This window comes from Fringilla coelebs, assembly GCF_963513975.1.
Source record: "Fringilla coelebs genome assembly, chromosome: 21".
Classification (NCBI taxonomy): domain Eukaryota; kingdom Metazoa; phylum Chordata; class Aves; order Passeriformes; family Fringillidae; genus Fringilla; species Fringilla coelebs.
This window is the reverse complement of record NC_140047.1, coordinates 8,088,138-8,107,676: the sequence shown is the minus strand read 5'-3', so window position 1 is coordinate 8,107,676 and position 19,539 is coordinate 8,088,138. Positions and strand designations below refer to the sequence as shown.

Below are 19,539 nucleotides of genomic sequence, written 5' to 3'. Positions count from 1 at the left end.
AGAAGCAGGCAGGGCATTATTTCCCATTTGTGAAGGCTCCCCTGTGCTGGTTACAGGAGCTGGTGAGTGGGACCCAGCAGATGGAAACTCTGCAGTGACTGAGCTCTGTAAAAGGCTGAACTTTCACTTTGACTTTAAAGCAAATACTTTACTACTGGCTTAGCTTGGTTGTGTGCGTTTTGACTTATCCTGGCCTTCATTTGAACCCAAGTGCAGAGTAACCATTTGACTATGGCAGAGGTGGATGCTGGCCTTTGACTTGCAGGCTTTCTCCTAAGCAGCCTTAGTTTCTTCTCCCACAAGCACATAAGCTGATTTATCTGCCTTCCCTTTTAATCCACTGTTGTTTTAAACCTGCAGTTCTTTCCCCACCAGGTTTGGCTTTCTGCTGGCAGCAGCAGCAGCAGTTGGGGAGCTGGTAGGGAATCAGGCGGCTCCTGGTAGCCACGGTCTCCTTAGCCATGGTCTGCCCGGCCCAAGGGCTGGAGGGATAGTGGAAACCCCTCTGGGCACACCTGGCAGCAGGGCTGGTTGGAGCAGATGTGTCAGAGCAGCTCTGTGGTGGTGTGTGTGTGGTCAGACCCCAGACACGTGCCGGGGGAGACGAGCCCGGAGCTGAGCGGGGCCGTGACTCAACAGCTGGAGCACGTTCAAGAGCAGGAGCCTCACTGACAGGGGATGGAATTAGCTGTGAAATGAGTGACGTAGCGAAGCTTCCAGTCAGAAATCAAGAAACTCAGGTCCATAATAAAGTCATTTTGAAGGGCTTTTTTTTCCAGTTGTGTGCAGCAGGAGAGAGCATCCAGACGGCTGAAATATGAGGGGATGGAAAGTCAGTGGTTCCTTTGAGACAGAAACACTTTGATACAACTTTTTTCTTTCCCCCCTTCCAGTTGAAATCACTTCACTGAGTTTATTACCCTGACTTTTCCTATTCATCTCACAAATATTTGGACACTTCATGGAAGTAAGTGTGGGGTACCCTCCTCCTGCACACCAGAGAGGAGAAAGCCTGTGCTGAGACTCCAGCTAAACACTGCTGGCTATTCATCAACAAGAGGCAAAGGTAATATGATAGAATAATTTCCAGTGGGCAAACTCCCAAGCTAAGAACAATCTCAATGCTGCATTAAGGGGTTTGGTTACTGTAGATAGGCAGGAAGGAGCAGAGGGACAGAAGTGGTTTGAGCCACTGCCATGGCTCTGTTTGCTGCCTCTGTGTATGTTATCAAATTATTTAATCTGTAAAGGCATGCTGTGCTGTGTGAACTTTTTAGCTGGACAGATACACAGGACATGTCAGCTATTTCAATTAGGATATAGTATTAAAAAAGGTTACTTTTTCAAAGCAGACCAGTGCTGTGGTAACCAGTCTAGGAAGTCTTGCTCAGCTGTGCTCTTTGGAGGAGAGTTTCAGGCTTCATCTGTAAAAGCTTAGGTCCCTTACACCTGTGAGCTGGAATCCCTTCCTGCTCAAGTGTCACTTCTCCTTTATACCACTTCATCCAGATTCATTACAAAGCAAATTCTGCTTGTAATGCTTGAATGATGTATCAGCTTGCAAGCTGTAAAGCCCAGTGTGCCGAATAATTCCGTTGGCATTCACTGACCATAATCACAGGAGCTCCACAGCTTGATCCATGAGCAGGGGGAGAGGCCGAGGGCCTGCAGAGTGATGGAGATGCTGTACCAGAGTCACTGACTCACCCTCTGCTCTGTTTAGACAAGCTGCTTCACCTCTGTGCCTGCTTCCCATCTGCAGAGTGAGGTTAAGGCCTGGCTGTTTAAGGATGAGAACGATGTGTTTGTAATGTGCTTGGAACAAGAAAAGCGCTATTTTAAGTGCTAAGTGTAATTGAGTGTGAGAGAATATTGGTTTGTGACTCATTTGTTTAACTGCAAATGCATCAGAAACTTGTGAGCAGACGAGAGCTGGAAAGTGCTTGGTGTAGACAGAAAGCCATGGCAGTAAAAAGCTGCATTAATTTGTGATCTTCAAAGCAGGACTTAGCAAGGCTGTTCAAACAATAATGTTTATTTTTGCAAATGTCAGCTGGTTTACTTCAGTACTATTTTAAACAGCAGCTCCTATTCTGCTCCAGCCACTTGCTTCTGTCCTTGCTCTGTGTGTCTGTCTCCCCTCAGAGTATGGCACACAAATGATTTGGTGTTTGGTGTGACCAAAGGATAAAAAGAACAAAGGAGCAGTGGTTGGCTGCTGGTGGTGGTGGAGAGGATCTGCTGTCAGCAGAAAAGGAACTTTCTCTGGTGGCATCTCCTTTTGGAGGTTCCTGACCACCCAGACATGGTGATTCAGCCATTCATGTGCTGCCCATGAAAGTGGGTAGAGATGTGTGGTGGCAAGGAGAAAAGGAAATGTTAATTTTTTGAAATCTTTCACCCTTTCAAATATCTTGTCCCTACAACGCAAAATTATCACCATAGGTGACCAAGGGTTTTGTAGGCATTGAGTGTTTTTTTACTAAAACCAGCAGTTTGGATCATCTGACTGCAGCCTGTGGAGGAGCCAGACACAATTTGTTGCTGTCACCATTACTTCCCTGTAGATTAATTATTGTGATTGTTTGCCAGTTCTCGAAAAATTAATTCAGAGCCATGACTTTTCATGGCAAGCGTGCATATGCGTGCAAATATGGAAATTCTCATATGGGGTAGGGAATAAATACAAATGATTTTCTAGGGAGGAGCTCAAGAGTGTTATCACAGCAGCCAGGAACTCTCTTCAGTGGTGACCTTCAGCACCCTGTGGAGACAGAGAGGTTTTAAAGGTTTGGAGATCCTCTTGTGGATGTAAAGCACTGACGTAAATTGTTGCTAAGTTGGGGTGCCAGCTGCTGTAAGTGATTCTTCAGGGGCCAACTGATATGCCTGGATTTATCTGCAGTGGCCAAGGTTTTTAGTGCCTCCCTCCTCAGAGCACTAAACAGGACTTTAGGATACAAAGAAAACCTGGGAAAACATTTACTCCTGTAAGTGGAGAACAGCTCTGCAGCCAGACTAGATTAGGATGGGTGCTCACACAGCTTCCATTTGTAGGATGCCTGCAAAATCTTGGTCTGGAGGACATATCTAACAGAATAGTGGGAGTGTGCTCACAGAGGGTCAGAAGGTGCTACCAGGAAAACAGTTTTAAAGGGAGCCAGGTTCCTTCCCTGGAGCTGTGCTGAGGTGGTTTCTGAGTACCAGGAAGAGCCCTTGCTCTCTGGTATTTATTTGATGGGGCTAGGTTTGACTCAGCAGCCTTTGCTGTTTGCAGTCTGCATGCTAACGAGGTGCTGCAGTGCTGCATGCATGGGGCTGTCCTCTGGACTCATTACAGCCAGTGCAGTTAATGCTCAAATGATCTAAAAGAAAAATGAAACATACAGCAAAACTGTACTTTTCTTCATAATGTAGGTAGAGACAACTTGGGTAACTTCCGCTGAATTATCTGGGTCATTAGAGAGCAACTCAGACCTTCATTTATTAAAGTGCTTTTTGCTCAAAATACTTTCTAAATTGCTCTCTACAAGGCAGCTTACTTTTATTTACCTTCATGGTTAAACAGATAAAAATGTATTTCAGCATTAAGTCTGCATATGGCATGATTGCAAACCTTTGAGACTTCAAAAAACAATGAAAACACAATTTTTAAAAGGGCTGAGCACTTCTGCAGTTCATTTCCTTGAAGGATACCCCATATCAAAGGGGTTCCTCTGTTTTTTCTGGTACACTGGAAGTGAAATCCATTGCAGTTGACAAGGGCTGGCATTTTTGGTCAGATGGGGCCACATTCAAAATTGATGCTGCAGAGTGGGTAGAGATCAGCATCCTGGAAAGGGCACGACCTGGGATTGTGTTATCCGTGCCTGAAGCAGCCAGGTCCCGGTACCAGGCAGAGCCCTGCCTGCACTGACCCACAGCCAAGGCTCTGCTCTGCCAGAGGGCTGTGGAGGAGTCACTTCATGCCCTTGACTCAGTGGCTCATCTGCCAAAGAGGCACGATGATTGCCTCCTTTGTAAAGTACTTCAGGACCTTCTGGAGATAAGTGCTTTGAAGAGAGGTGTTTTCCCTCTTCCCTCCAAGGCACAGAGCAGTAGCAGTCCCACTGTCCCTGCCTCCAAGGGAAAGCAGGAAATGATGGTGATATTGTGGTTGAGGAAAGCAGGAAATTATGGTGGTGAAATATAATACAGAGTGGCAGTTTATTAATTTTCTTTATTGTGTTCCACTCAATAAGTTTATGTGGTGCAAGTGTCTTCCAGATAATGCTGTAACACATCCCTGGTTTCAACATATTTGCCCTAATCCAGAAATGCTTTTCTGTGTCTTTCTAGATTCTGAGCGTTCCCATCTCTCCTCGTTCACCATGAAGTTGAAGGGCAAGTTTCACTCACCAAAAATAAAGAGAACACCCTCAAAGAAAGGAAAGCAAGCTGACCTGACAGTGAAAACACCAGAGAAGTCAGTGAACAAAGTAAGCAAAGGCCTTGTTCTGTTATCCTGATGGTTTCTTGCTTCCTGGTACTCAGTTTATCACAGTCTGGTGTGTGCATTTGTCCTCTGCTTAATTCTGCAGCTCAGGGATCCTCAGGGTCATTTTGTGGTTACCTATGAACAGCCCTGTGTAGTATTAAATCAAGACATGTGCTTCCCTTTGCAGAGCATGATGAGACCTCCTTCCACAAGCGTTTAAATATCTCATTATGGAACGTGGTGTATGGCCTGACACATCCTCCCCACGTGCACACCCTGTGGGTTTTGCTTACAGCTTCCAAAGAGCTGCCTGCTTTTGGGGTGTGATCCTCTGAAAAACCCCAGACCCAGGCAAGCACACCCTTGAAGCTGCTCCAAAGATGTGCTCAATCTCTGGTGACACCAGCAGGGAGAGTCACACAGAGGTGTTGGAGCAGCTGCTGATCCAGCACAATGTTCCTCAGACCAAATGTACTCCAGGTCCTCTAAGAAATGAGGTCACAAACTGATCTGTGTTATCTCCTCTCCTGTTGTGGCCTGATTATGTAGCTGGAGACTTTCTCTGTTTCAACACTGTTGCAGTCAGTTTGCAAGTACAAATCGAAGCCAGAAGTTAAGAACAGTTGTGATTGTTTAGGATAATTAAACATCATTCTCAGCTGTTAAAAGTCTCATCCAGTGTTCAGTGCCAGACATGCAGAATTTTTCAGATTATCTCTGCTGGGAGTTGTTGTAGAGTTATTGAGAGCAAACCAGTAAGATAAAGTTTTGTTAGGCTGTGTGACTTGCTTAGCACCCAGAGAAGTCTCTGCAGCCTTCCTCTGCCTGTTCTGCCCCATCAGGTGGAAGATGATGAGGGTTTTTTTCCCCAAGCTGTAGGATTTTTCCCCAGGAGGCTGTGGAAATGCTTTCTAGGGAGCCAAACACCTTGCATTGCTGAGTGCTATTTAAAACTAAAACTAAAAGAACCCCAAAACAGCAGTGAGAGGACTCCTTGAAGGGCTTTTAATTCCAATGATGTTTCAGGAGGCCTTCCTTTAAATTGATGTGTGACCACATTAAATACATTAGAAAATGAAGAGCCCTTTTCAAAATGTGGTCTATAGCAAATGCATGTTAATAATAGATGAAGGTTTTGCTTTTCTGTTTTCCCCTAAAAACAGTGCAAGAGGATTTACTAATAAGCCATGCTGGACATTTTAATAACTTTTTATGTACAGATTGGGATATTTTAATTGGAAAACAAAACACAATATTTTTTATTGCTGTACATGATTATTTAAGCTACATTCATTTTTATACTGTGAAATATTGTTGATTTCTGGCTCATTCCTTACCTATTTTAATAGCTACTGCCCAACTAATCAATTAGTTGGATGTAGTCAGCTCATTAGCTTTAGTGGAGGGAGTGGGGAAGAAGATGTGCCTGGATTGTTGCCAGGTTTTCTCACTGGAACATAGACATCAGTTGACAAACGGGAGATCTTCTGTCACAAGGCTCACTTGATAAACCAAATATCATCCTTTTCTCCCTCTTAAGTACTTAAGATGCTATTTTTGTGCTCTTGAAGAAGATAATCACTGTAGAGCAGAAATAGCAATACTAAAAATTAATGTAAAATCACGATGTGTAAGCTGAAGGATATGCTCAGCTCATGCAAACATCGTCTCCCGTTCCTCTTTATATCTGGATTCGGGCAACATTGGGGGTTTTCTTTTCAGAACCTCCTTTTGTCCCCTGAACTTTGTGATTCTTGTCCTATTGTAGGAACAGGAGTGTCCTTCAGTGCTACATACAGAGTTATGATAGGTTTTACACTGCCAAAATGTAAGGAAAAAAAGGATGATTCCAGCTTTTGTAATTGGGTGTATTCTGTACAGCTCACTGTGACCCTTTCTGGGTCAGCTGTGTCTCATACATGATGCATTTGCAATTTGATTATTAAGGGAAAATTTCTGAAATCATCCAAAAATATCTATATGTGTCAGGGAAGGATTTAGAGGAGATGCTTTTTTTCCTGAGTTGTAACTTTTTCTCATTTAATGCCCAAAAGAGAAATGGGTGGCTGCCCCATCCCTGGGAGTGTTCCAGGGCAGGTTGGACAGACTTGGGGCAGTCTGGTCTGGTGGAAGCTGTGGCAGGGGTTGGAATGAGATGAGATTTAAGGTCTCTTCCAACCCAAACCATTCCATGGCTCTGTGCACATCTGTGTATGATACTTTGGACCTTGGAAGAGGATTCATTACAAAGTGCTCCTGGGGAATGTCACCCAAAGGATTAGCAGGGAAAAAAAAATAAAAAATGAAAAGAAAGGGCTGTGTCCCAGGCAGTGTCCGGTGGCTGGATTCACATCCCTTGGTGTGCTCAGAGGAAGGATTTGTGTTTCCAGTTGTCATTCTCAGCCCTGAACTCTGCCAGGCCCATCCCTTCTGTGCACCAGGAGAGTGTTTAAGCTATTAAGTCACAAGCCTTTCTACAGGAAACAGTTGTTGAATGAAACCCATAAACAGCCATGGGAGCAGGAACTGCAGTCTGCGTTTTTTCACTTCTGTTTGAGAGCTTTGACTGCTGGACCATGGTTGTACTTACCCAGGGAATTTACAGACCCTCTGATCCCTAAAATGTGTGATCATTTCATATGAAGTGCAAAACCTTGGGAGAGGCTGAGGCTCTCCATAGATTAATGGTTGGACTCAGTGATCCTGGAGGTCATTTCCAACCTAAATGTTTTTAAGATTCTGTATCCTGGAATAAACTCTGCAGTGGTGAGGGCACATCCCTGCAAAATGGGAAATGTCATTTTTTATCCCAGTGAGTTGCCAGGATGCTCCTCAGCAAAGGAGTTCAGGGCACTGTGGGCTGTAGATCAGAACTTGAGGTTCCTGGCAAGAAGTGTTGTCCAAAGGGGAAGCAGCAGCAGATTTTGGGCAGTGCCCAGACGAGATGGAAAATGACAGGGTGGTTTGCAGTTCTTGGATTGGGACTTAGACTTCTGAAGTTGGAGCTAGATGGAACTTGGGATTCTAACCCTTTTATGCAACTGGCCCAAATTACTAACCAGTGCTGCCTATAAATTGTTCTTCCTAAAACCTTTTGGGCTGCTGGCTTGATTTTGCAGAAGAGCAGCAGTTTAACAGCTGACAAGAATATGGGGAGCACACAATGCCCATAGGTCATTAATTGCTGAAGCTGAATTTACTGAGGAGATAATGGATGAAATCTGACTCTTCTAAGCTCTCTGCCCCTTTTCTAGCAGTGTTCAGTAGTCCATTTAAATCTCACTTAGAAACTACTTGTGGCATTAAAAGTCCTCCAGGCATACTGTTGTAAACTTGAAAAAAATATCCCTGTCCAGAATGCCATTGAGGTATCATGTATCACTTCTGAATTTTCTCCTCTTGTGTTTGTGGTGGCACAGAAAATAGTGACCACAACTCAGCTTTATTCCAATGAATTGTTCCTTCTGCAACATTCATTCACTAGTGCCAAAACTTAGCTTTTATAGTTGGTCCTCATGGAAATTGTGTGAGTTCTCTTCTTCCAGCAGCATCACAAAATGATTTAGGTTGGAGCTCGTCAAAGTGGAGTTTATTTGGAGGTTATGTGTTTTACAAGGACATGTAGTAATTGGACAAGGGGTGTTAAATTGACAGAGGGCAGGTTTAGGTTAGATATTAAGAAGAAATTCTTTCCTCTGAGAGTGCTGAGGCTCTGGCACAGATTGCCCAGAGCAACTTCGGCTGCCCCATCCCTGGAAGTGTCCCAGGCCAGGTTGGATGGGGCTTGGACAGCCTGGGATAGTGAAAGGTGTTCCTGCCCATGGCAGGGGGTGGAGATGGGCTTGAAGGTCCCTTCCAACCCAAACCATTCTGTCCCAGTTTAGGGAGTGGGTTGATGTCATCAGTGGTGCTAATCTTAGCCTAAAACTGATCAAGATCAGCCCTCAGTTTGGAATGTAGGTAATTCTGAAGGTTGAAGTGTAATCTTGCACTGACTATTCTTTGAAAGAGCAGTGATTAAATTTAAAAGTGTTTCTGGTAGCAGGGGGTTTTTGCACTCCTCCCGGAACACACCTCAACATCACCAAACTTCAGGTTTGTTAAAGGAACCCTGCCCTTAAAAATACTGAAGTTTTAACACATCTCTCCTTTTCTTCCCTCCTCTTCAGAACGTATCATGGCTAGAGGAAAAGGAGAAGGAGGTGGTCAGTGCGTTGCGCTACTTTAAGACCATTGTGGACAAAATGGCAATTGATAACAAAGTGTTGGAGATGCTGCCAGGCTCAGCCAGTAAAGTGCTGGAAGCCATCCTGCCCTTGGTGCAAACTGACCCACGAATCCAGCAAAGGTGAGTTTCCTCCTGCTTTATCTGAGGAACCTCATGGCAGGAGAAGCTGGTGAAGTGACTCCTGTTTTCACTAATTATTTTCAGACATCATTTAAAAGCAGCTTCCCTGCTGTGAAGAAGCTCATGCCATGGAAAGATAAAGCAAATCAGGCTGCTTTCAGAGTGGAGGAAGGGATGGTTCTTAGCATAAACCTGGAAATTCATTGTTTTCCAGAGGGAGAGTCTCTTCAGATGCTATTCCTGTTTCTGCAGTCCATGGTGGTATCCTCAAAGCTGACAAATCCAATAGCTTCACCTGAAAAAGGAGTTTATCTTCAGAGTAATCCTTTTTTGTGCTCAGTTTATCCACCCTGATATTACAGAAGTCTGAGCCTGCACTCTTAACTGCTTTTTTTGGATTTTGCTGGATCAGATACAGAAGTAAATAGATGTACTTCAGCAGATTAACCAGTCCAAGTTCATTCCTGCCTCACTCAACAGATTATTGTTTTATGTTTTAACAGATTATGTGTATTACGTTTTTACCAGTTAGGCAGTGGGTTTGAAGCCAGGAAAGAAGTAGAAATTTGCCAAAGCCAAGCTCAGCATGGTTTATAAGAATTTGTGGTGTTGCCAAGCCACAGAGATATTGTTGGTGTTCATCCCATGGATGCTGGAGCAATTGATTTACAGAAAACAAACAAACATTGTTGAATAGTACTGAAAGAGCAAAGTTAACACAGAGAAGAGCACAGAACTAAACAGAGAAATGCAGGTGTTTGGTTCCTGAAATCCTGCCAGTTTTTGTGCTGTTCCTGTTTGTTTTCCCATTAAATATCTCCAAATTTTTTTTTTTCTTTCAAGATGCTTATTTCAGTGCTGGCACAGGGAAGGTTTATAATGTAGTTGGGGTAGCACTGGGTGCCAAATTCTTTGCAAACAGAGATGCTCAGTTGTGTTTGGCCCCAGTGCTGAGGCCAGGGCTGCTTCTGGCAAAAGGAAGGAGGAAATGGGTGAGTATCACACCTGTGGCTGGGACAGGTAAGATCCAGGTGAGGTTGGATCTGTTGAACCATAGTGAGCAAATTTGTTAAATGGGAATGTCCTCTACACAGTGCTAGGTCTCTCTTTCTGGAAACACTGTGCATTAAAGCACAGATCCCATGTCCATGCCCTGCCTTGCTTAGCCTCCCAAAAAACCCAGAAGGGGATCTGGGTTTCTCCTACCTGTGGCAGGACACAAAGGGGTGACTCTGATGGCAAGAAAAGTGAGCAAGACTTGTGTCAGTGACAAAGAAAGCCCTACCATTATTGTTGGACTTCTTTTTGCTTTAGGGGAAGCATTTGCATCAAGGAAAAAAGTAATTAAATCTTGCACAAAATGGGCTTTCAATTACTGCCTCCTTAGAAGGAAGCAGACTGAAGATTAATGGCAAAGAAATCAAAGCCTTAGAAAGAGATGGGGGAGGGCCCTGTTGAAGAAATATCTCCTACCAAGCTAATTTCATTTGAAATGAGAACAAATGGCAAGCAACAAACCTTGAAAAAAAAAAAAACCCAAGCAACAACCAAACAATCAAGCTCTTGCCATTGTTTGTATTCCCTGGTTGAAACTTGACAGTAGTTCTTCCCCCAGTCCTGCAAACCTCATTCACCTAAATAAACTCATTGGAGCTCCTGGGCTTGGTTCTTTTCTCACAGATAATGAAGTTACTGGAGTTAAGCCAATGCAGAATGGATACCAGAGAGAAATGGGAAGATTTGGAACAACTTGTATCAGTAATGATTGCAAGATTACACCTTCTCTTATCTGTTTATGGTTTTGATGCAGTTTGAAATTGATTTAACGTGACAAAGAATTGCTGAAGCATTGCCATCAGCAGTGCTGTTAACACACCTTGTTTAGTAATGAAGTCAGTGTTTTCAGAATGGCCAGGAAAATGCCTGGGAGCACTGTTGTTACAGTTAACTTTTATTTAAAGTTGTCATCCTTCCAAAACTCTTTTTTTTTTTCCCCTTCAGAACAATAGCTTCAATTCTGTTTCTCATTAAAAACAAAACAAAGCAACACCCTTCCTCTTTCAAACCTGAAATTCATTCAGTTCAGTTTCTCTAAAGAAATAATTTTAATTACATGTTTTCAGGCATTATAAACAGCGAGGCAGTGATTTGTAAAGGAATGAATAGAGTCAGCTCTCAGTGGTCCAAGGTGGTTTTGGGGAGAGCTAATAAGGAAGAAGGATAATACTGAAATAACATAGCTTAAACTTAAATGTAGGGCTTGAATACTTATCTTTAACATAAAGGCTTAGGATGGAGCTGTAAATTAAGATGGAAAGAATTATTTTTTTTAGCATTGTTGTGTTAACCTGCATCCTAGATAATTCCTTCTGATACTTGGGAATGGGCTTTTGGTGGTTTGTACCTTCACATTTGGTGCTAAAGGACAAGGAGAGCAGCTGCACTGGAGGAGCACTGAGCTCTGTCACCTGCTCAACACAAATTCTGAGTGTCAGAGAGCAAAGCAGTGAAATGCACAGTGTGAAACTCTCTACTAACATTTGATAACACCTCCAAAATTTCTTTTTGTTCTTTTTTTCTCAACTGCTCCCTCTCCTGCTGTGCAGTTCTGCCATCTCATCCTGCTACAGCCGAGTGTACCAGAGCCTGGCCAACCTCATCCGCTGGTCTGATCAGGTGATGCTGGAGGGGGTGAATTCAGAGGACAAGGAGATGGTCACAACGGTCAAGGATGTCATAAAAGCTGTTCTGGATGGAGTCAAGGTACATGAGACATTGTAAATTTTATTATAAAGAGCATCTAATCATGCATTTTAGAAGAGGTCTGTGTAAACTAGACCCCTTCTAGTTTAAATTAGACCTCTCCTAGTGTAAACTGGACCTCTTGTAGGTTTTTAAGTGCAGGTAAAATATGATAATCCTATTTCTGCCTTCAGTAAAGTACCCCTTAAATCAGCTCTTCCATAAGTTAAATGTTCCTCCTTGGAGTGCTGGTTAAAGACTAGCACAGTTTGGCTCTGAATGTGAACTTCTGGCATGCTCACCCTGGCATTTGGATGAATTGGAAGAAGCAATGGATCTTTCTTCAGTATTGCATTAAATTTGCAGGGAGTCATTCCCAGTCTCCCATGCAGATTACAAGACGTGGTTTGCACATTTTCTGCCTCAGCAAAATAAAATGAAAATGCTCCCTTGTCAATGCCCACAGAGAATGAAAGACTCCAGCTCCATCTTCTAAGAGAAATTTCAAGGGATTTGTCAGTGATACATCACCACTCTAAGCAGCTGGATTAGGGTGTGGGACAGGTGATGAGCTAAACTCAGTTTTCTGGAGATTAGTTTTACATTGCTAATGGAAATTTAACAGAAACCTTTGTATCCATTGTCAGACCTGCTTGTAGCATTCCCTCCCTGTTCCACCCTGGAAAAGCTGTGGGCTTTCCTCCTGCCTCCCTGGAAGGTTCTTGGACCCATTATTTCTGTGTCCCACCTGTCTCTGCTGACCACACACCTGCCCTAGCACTGTTGGTACAAGTTTGGTTGAGCTGGGCTTAGGGCACCAGTGCTCAGACTGTCTTATCTCCTGGGAATCTTATTTAGGAAACTGTAGAGGAAGTTAAATGTCTTTCAAGAGTAGGGCTGAATTTAAAGAGGAATGTTTGAATCAACTACACAGGAAAAATTGGGATAGAGTTTAAGAACTGCAGCAGGTGCTTCACCTGGAGTTATGTATCAGGAGCAGGTACCTTTCACTGTACTCAGATTCAGTTTTATTAAATGGAGCCAAATGCAAAAATTAAGTGGATCTCCCAAGCTTTAGCTGCCACATTTTCAGGCATCTTGGTTTGGTATCTGCATCATCTGGATATCTCTTTAATGTCACTCAAACACAGATACTAAAATCTGCTATTACTTTGTGAGCCTTTTAAATAAATATCTTTGAAACAAATCATTTCTAGCACCTAAAGAAGATGGATTTTCTAGGATTATTTGCACAATATGCTCTTTAACTTTAGGCTACGCATTTTAAAAGTAAAGCTGGTCTTAAATTTGCACAGCAGGAGAGAGGAAAAGAATTTAGCCTAAAATCTCAGCTGCTGTTAGTCTGGAATTCAGCAGCAATTTGGAGGATGTGAAAATCTGTGCTGTAATTCCCCAGCAAATGGTGAGTTATCACTGACTGAATCTGCACAATCCCAGGGAGGGATGTGTTATCCCCAGATCTGGATCAGAGTTGTGTGGTCTCATTGCAGGAGACTTGGACAGACAACCTGGGAGTTGTTCTTTGACTTCAAGCAATATTTAAACCCTTGGCAGCTGTTGCCTTTCAGAGCTGTGTCCTCTGCACACTGGGGGAAGCTGTGGGACTGAGGAAGGTCTTGGATGTCTGCTCATGAGCCAGCCCAGCCTGGGAGCAGCATGGGCATGTCCTGGCAGTGCTGAGCCCTGCTCAGCACCATGGCTCTATCAGTCTCTGCTTTGTTTTTAGACTGAGTTATTTTGGCCTTCCAGTTGAGCTGGCTCATGTCTGGTCAGCCTTAGAGCAGATGTGAGGCTGTCTGGGGAGATGGGAGAGTATTTGCCCATCAAGAGGTCAGCATTTGGAAGCAGCATGCTTTCACCTCCTGCACAGCAAGGAACAAAGTTTATTTTAGAAAGGCCTAGCCACATTTGGTGGAAGCAGAACTGAGAAAGATGGACACTTCTCTCCACAGCAGAGCCTGTGTTGTTTTTCTGGCAGATCACACAAGATCCACTTCCACATTTCAATGCTTACTTCTTTATTTTCAGAATTAAACATAAAGGAGGCTCTTGTTCACCTCTGTTACTTGATATTTTGATCTCAGGTTTTAGGGCTTTGCTAGGCAGGAAAAAAAAATCCTTGGTTTGATTACATAACTTCTCAAAAATCCATCTCATTGTGGAATTTTCAGCTTGCTGAAGTAGCATAGTTTGTAGAGAGGCTTTAATTATCTCTAATTATTGCTGCAGGAATCTCTTGCCTTGCTGATAAGGAATAGCCTAATGTGCATCTGGCTCAGTTGTGTGCACATTACCTCTGTGTGTATGCTGAGGATTTTGGCTTGATCTCCTAATGCTAGTTCTCATTTGGGGATAGCAGAGAGGAGAAACATTCAGGGTCTGGTGATATTTGTCAAAGTTGGAAGGGAAAGTGATCCTCTCAGCTAATTGCAGTTCATGCATTGGTGCCTCCCCTGGAAGGTGCTTTGGGTTTTTTCCCCTCAGTCCCAATGGTTTGAATCATTCTGGAGATACTTTTGAGCCAAATTGGATCGGTTTTCTCCCATTTAAACCCACATTCCCATGGGGTAGACAACTGTGTGTCCATCATGATTGGCAAAATAGGAAACCTGAGCATTTCAGCCCTGAGTGGGGCTCCTCAGCACTGCTGCAGCACAGCCACCCCCAGAGTCTGCAGGGTTGGCCTGGCTTTGGTTTAAGGTGGTGAAGGAAGGTCAGGAAAAGGAGACATTACACTTTCCCTTCCATAGCCTTCTCGGGGCGATGGTTCAGGAGTATTTTGGCTTTTGGTTTGAATGCCCATACATTTTGTTTCCCTTATTGTGCTCCTGAGCATTTGCAGTCCTCGCTGGCCACTACCCCAGACACCCACAGGGTCCAAGAGGATCTCCAAAAACCTTTCCAGCAGTGGAATTTTGTCCAGAGGGCAGAAAGGTGGCAATCCATTGAGTCATCACTCAGCCCCATGATGCCAAATGCAGCCAAAAGAGTCAAGTGATGTTACTCATCAGGACACTTCTCAGAACACACTGTTCCTCACCCAGAGACAGAGATCCCCATGGATTTGTTTGTGCTCCCTTTTCCTCCCCTCTGTGTGGGATGTTCCAGGACAGCTTGTGGAGCTGAGTTTTTGGGTAACACAGTGAAACTGTGTTGGAGCACCAGCTCACACCAGGAGTGTAAGTAGAGCATGGAGACCAAAGTCAGCTGTGGTGGACACCTGGATGGTGTTTGCACCTTGTTCCTCTTGTTGTGTGTGTGTGTGTGTGTGTGTGTTAACCCATGGAATTTCAGCTTTCAGTAGAGCCTGATGTAAAAGTGCCAGAACTGGAATAATTTCCTTCCTCAGAGGGATGATGGCAATGACATCCCAGCTGCAGCTACTGCACTGAGAGAGCAATGCCAGTTGTTCCCAAGCTCCACAGACAAGGACACAAAGATGATCCTGGAATGGTGACACTGTACTTCAGGCTGCTTTAAAATAAATAAAATTAAAATCGATCCCTTAGAGTTTCCTTTGTGTAATATGCTGGGAAGCCAACAGTGGCAGGAAGCACTGCCAGTTTTCCAGGCTGCCTGTAAGAGGGGCATGTGTTTGTGTCTGTGAGCAGGAGATCTGTTTGTCAGCCTCAGACATCCATGAAATGTTCTCTCTGTCTTTGTGGTGTGAGTGATTGTTGCTTTGACTGCTGGCAGACTTAGAGTTCAGGATTATCATGCCCTTATCTCTTTATCCAGAGCCTTATCTGCCTATAACAGATACACTGCAGTAGCTTCTTGAATGATTAAGTCTTCTCTTGCTAATGTGTTAAAAGGTGGCTTCAGGGGAAGCAGGCCTTTTAATGAAGGTGTTCTCTGTTGAATTTTTGGTTGGGCATTTTACAGAAAACTTGCTTTTTGAAACAAATACATTCTTATTTATAAAATATATAGTAATTATTTGATGTTGGTTTTGGCTAGATGAAGTACTCCACTGGGTAAGACTGTTTTGTACTGAGATCTGTGTATGTAAAGCCAGTTTATCTAGGGTGTTGTGTGGACTAGAGCACATTTGTGAGACTGAGGAAAGAGGAAGCATGGCAAAAAGACACACATGTGGGTTTGTGCAGAATCCCCATGCAGTCAGGGTAATGAACTTCACTCAAATATTGCCAAAACTTCCTCTGGGTGCAGGCTGCTCCTTAGCAGCTGTTCTGCATCATTTGTGTGGCTCTGTACCAGACTTAAACCCAGCTCAGCTCTCTCTGTGTTCACACCATCTTTAAACCATAACCAAAAGTTCACCGCAGTAGCTTCCCTTGGCGTTCTGCAATGTTTCAGTGCAGCATGCAGCAAATAGTGATTATTCTCTTTTTCTTCTCTCCACCCATCAGGAGCTGGTCAGACTCACGATTGAAAAGCAGGAGCATCCCTCTCCCACAAGCCCAGTTAAACCCAGTTTACCAGCATGTAAATCTGACAGGTGGGTCACTGATTTCTTCTGTGGGCAGGACTGATGTAGAAGGGATAATTTCTGACTGCTGACAGTTGAGTTAAACCATTCAGCTGTTCTTCACAGAGGGTGGTGTAGTGTTCTTTATGTGGCCCCCCCATCCATTTCAGTAGGATCACTAAATGAGAATATGCTCTGATAGGAAAGACACCAAAATCTGGCAGTGGAACAACCTTTGTGTCACATGCACACTGAGCTCTGCATAGACATGGAATTCCACCTGCAGATGCAAATTATGCCTTCTGCTCTAGGTGTCTGTCTGATAGCACATGATTTAAAATAGGTTTGCATCTGTCAGGGCTGCGTTCCAGCTGTGGTTTGTGATCTACAATCTTTGTTTTGCATGTTGCAGCCCATCAGAACTTCCCCTTACAGACCGAGAAATGGAGATCCTCAACAAAACAACTAACATGGCTCAATCCAACGAGCTGCTGACTGACTCCATGGATGAAGAAGTTGCACCTCCTAAACCCCCTCTGCCCAGCATTCGTGTGGCAGAGAACAGGTAACGCTGCCCAGCCAGCCGAGCAGAGAGCGCCAGTGCCTCTTACCAGCCTGTTGGTTTTTATACAATCTTGCAAAATGTGCACAAGAAAGGAGGGTTAGTGTTGCTTTTGAATTTCCAGTCCTCCACAGCAATTTTTCCCTGCTCCTGGACTCTGCTTTGTGTTCTGTCCCTCTTATTATTTTTTTGTATCTCTTCCTTTCCTTCTTTTTATAGTGCTATGCCCTGATATCCACACATGAGAGGCATCACATAAATCCATAATAACCTCACATAAAACTCTGTGATTTCCACACTGTGCAAGTGTCTTGGGCTGCTGTATCCCATGGGAAATGTTCCTTTAACCTCAGGGGGCAGTCACCAATCTGTCCTGCACAGCCAGGTGGTTCAGCTTTGCCTATCAGCTTAACAGTGAAAGCCAAGAGTGTGTGAAAAAAACCCTTGTGCTTGGTTGTTCTTACCCTGTTCTAAGAGTAACCACATGAAAGTTTCTATCTTCTATTTTGAGAAGGAAAAGAAAACCCCCAATTTGCAGGTTTGTGTGTGTGCTGTTTTTCTGCTCTAGTACTGGTGCTGATGGCTGGTGTGAAAAATACGTGTTGTGGTAATTTGAAAATGCGGCTGTGGCTGACAAAAAGAATCCCATTTCTGTGTATTTCATGAATTCTCAAAGGTTATATAAAAATTTCGTGGTATGTTCCAAGAACAGTCTATGTGTGCTCTTGGGAACTTCTCAGGCTTGATGACTACCAGAATTACGTGTCATTAAAGCAAAAGCTAAAAGTCAAAGGGTTAAACTCTCACAAATTACTGTAAATGTGTGGGTCTGACACAGATTCGTGCCAAAATATGGGGCCCTCACAGTGCACAGTGAAAGCAGCTCTGACCCTTTTGTTCTCTGAAGGTCACCAAGAAAGCAAAGACCAAAAAAGAGAATTTTCCTGTCCTTTAAATCTGTGAAACTTTGAGCATTTTCCAGATCTGGAAGGTTTGAGGAGGGGGAGTGACTTCTGTGAATGGAAAGAATATTTGGGTCAACTAAAACATTTAATTTGGATTTTCATTGCTTTTATTAAGAAATAATTACCATGCTAATTAGCTCCATTAAAAATACTTTTTACAGCAGCATTTGTTTTTGTTTGAGAAATAGCAACCTTAAAAAATAAATGACTTAACAGGAGAGTTACCTGACCTGTGAGAGTATTCTTAAATCGATTTTCTTAGTGGATACATTTTGCTGAATAGCTCCTGGCTGACAAAAGCTTTCTGAAAAACATCTGAAAAACAGCTTGTGAAGCCTCTGAAAATCTTTTTTTTTTTTTTTTTCTGGAAGAATGATGGAAACGTCAATTCCTGTTGTGTCTTGCAGCCCTCCACCAGCATTGCCCCCTAAAAAACGTCAGTCAGCACCTTCCCCAACCAGAGTGGCTGTTGTGGCCCCCATGAGCAGAGCTACCAGTGGGTCCAGTTTACCTGTTGGGATCAACAGACAGGTAATGGCATAACCCCTTTGTGAAAGCCAAGGGAAATGTGCTGGGAGCTGGAGGAAAAGCTCAGGGAGCTGCTGAGAGCTGCAGGTCCCTGCTTGTCCCAGGCAGCCTGCAGTGGGAGTGGCAGTGGAAGGAACAGCAGTGTCATAAATAATGTTGGCAGCTTAATTTTTTTATTTTTTACAGTGTTGTTGTGTTTAATTAACAAATTGCTACAAACTTCGTTGCCTTGAGGGGTGGCAGAGTGTGAGGATGGGAGTGGCTGAGTGTTGCCATGCCCAATAGATCAGGGGACAGCAGCTGGCTGAGCTCCCTGAGATCTCACCAGGGTTTACTCTGAGATGAGAGCTCTGTCTTCATCCAGTCACAATTTAAAACATCTTTTAACTCAAGCAGTAGTTTGAGCTACTGCTCTGACCACTGCTGGTGCTTTGGGGAAAATTGTGCATTTTCTGGTAGAAAAATGGGAAAGTTGTGTGTGTGTTAATCACATTCCATCTCTTGTGCTTGTCTGGGGTTTATGAGGTTGTAAATGGCTGGGTTTGCTTCACCCATTCAGGAACTTACTAGCTCAGCAGTGAGGACCTGAATCATATCAAATTGCACAAAAATCAAATCTTGTCCTCCTCCCCAAAGCCTCAGCTCTGGCTTAGGGAGCCTCTACAGTCATTTGGCTGACTCAGATGAAGCTGTGGCCACTCTTCAGTTGAAACTACAGTCACACTGAAGTGGTTCTGAGGGAGTGGGAATAGTGAGGGGTTTGCTCACAGGTTAATGAGCTTGAGGTGATTTCTGAAATAGGACCATAGCCATAGGCACAGAAAGTTGTGTCTCACTGTAGTTTATTTTCCCTTTGTGTGCACCTGAGGTAAGCAAGTATTTGCTCCAGGCCCAGGTATGTCATGAGAGATCTTGCAGTGTCATTCCCTCGTCTCAGTGTGGGGACAGGCACAGACACAGGAAGCTGTGAAGGACTTGGTCATCTTCTCAGCATCTGTAAAGTACAGTGTGGGCCACAGCAACCCCTGCCTGAAATCAAGAGCACACAGAGCTCCCTGGCATGGGCTGTTAACCACATCAGAGGGTTTCTGTGTTCTCCCTGAGCTTCGAGAGGGCCAGCAGCAGTGATCCTCTCCCCTCCTGGCAGCTCTTTGCTCCTCGAGCTGCATCTTCCTCACTCTGAGCTGCCAAGAGTGATGGTGATTTGATGGTTTTAATTTTTTTTTATTTTTTTCCTGAAGGATTTTGATGTTGACTGCTATGCCCAGAGGAGGTTGTCAGGTGGAAGCCACTCCTACGGGGGGGAGTCTCCTCGGCTCTCTCCGTGCAGCAGCATCGGCAAACTGAGCAAGTCTGACGAGCAGCTCTCCTCCCTGGACCGCGACAGCGGGCAGTGCTCCCGCAACACCAGCTGTGAAACCCTGGGTAAGAGGGGTGCTGGGGCCCTGCCCTGCCCTGGGAGCT

At 44.1% G+C, this 19,539-nt stretch overlaps 1 protein-coding gene across 7 annotated transcripts in view; it reads left to right on the top strand.

The window, feature by feature from the left end:
* RAPGEF1 (Rap guanine nucleotide exchange factor 1) overlaps positions 1-19,539 on the top strand; it is an 84,407-nt gene that overhangs the window by 26,940 nt on the left and 37,928 nt on the right. For 6 of the 7 annotated variants that reach the window (XM_084219481.1, XM_084219476.1, XM_084219479.1 and 3 more), the window contains exons 2-8: positions 4,339-4,478; positions 8,647-8,825; positions 11,432-11,588; positions 15,962-16,050; positions 16,433-16,585; positions 17,955-18,078; positions 19,317-19,500. In XM_084219481.1, the coding sequence (XP_084075607.1) occupies positions 4,339-4,478; positions 8,647-8,825; positions 11,432-11,588; positions 15,962-16,050; positions 16,433-16,585; positions 17,955-18,078; positions 19,317-19,500 (1,026 nt within the window). Of the gene's footprint in view, positions 1-4,338; positions 4,479-8,646; positions 8,826-9,029; positions 9,145-11,431; positions 11,589-15,961; positions 16,051-16,432; positions 16,586-17,954; positions 18,079-19,316; positions 19,501-19,539 lie in introns of those variants that run through there. The other variant, XM_084219480.1, reaches the window with a different exon arrangement.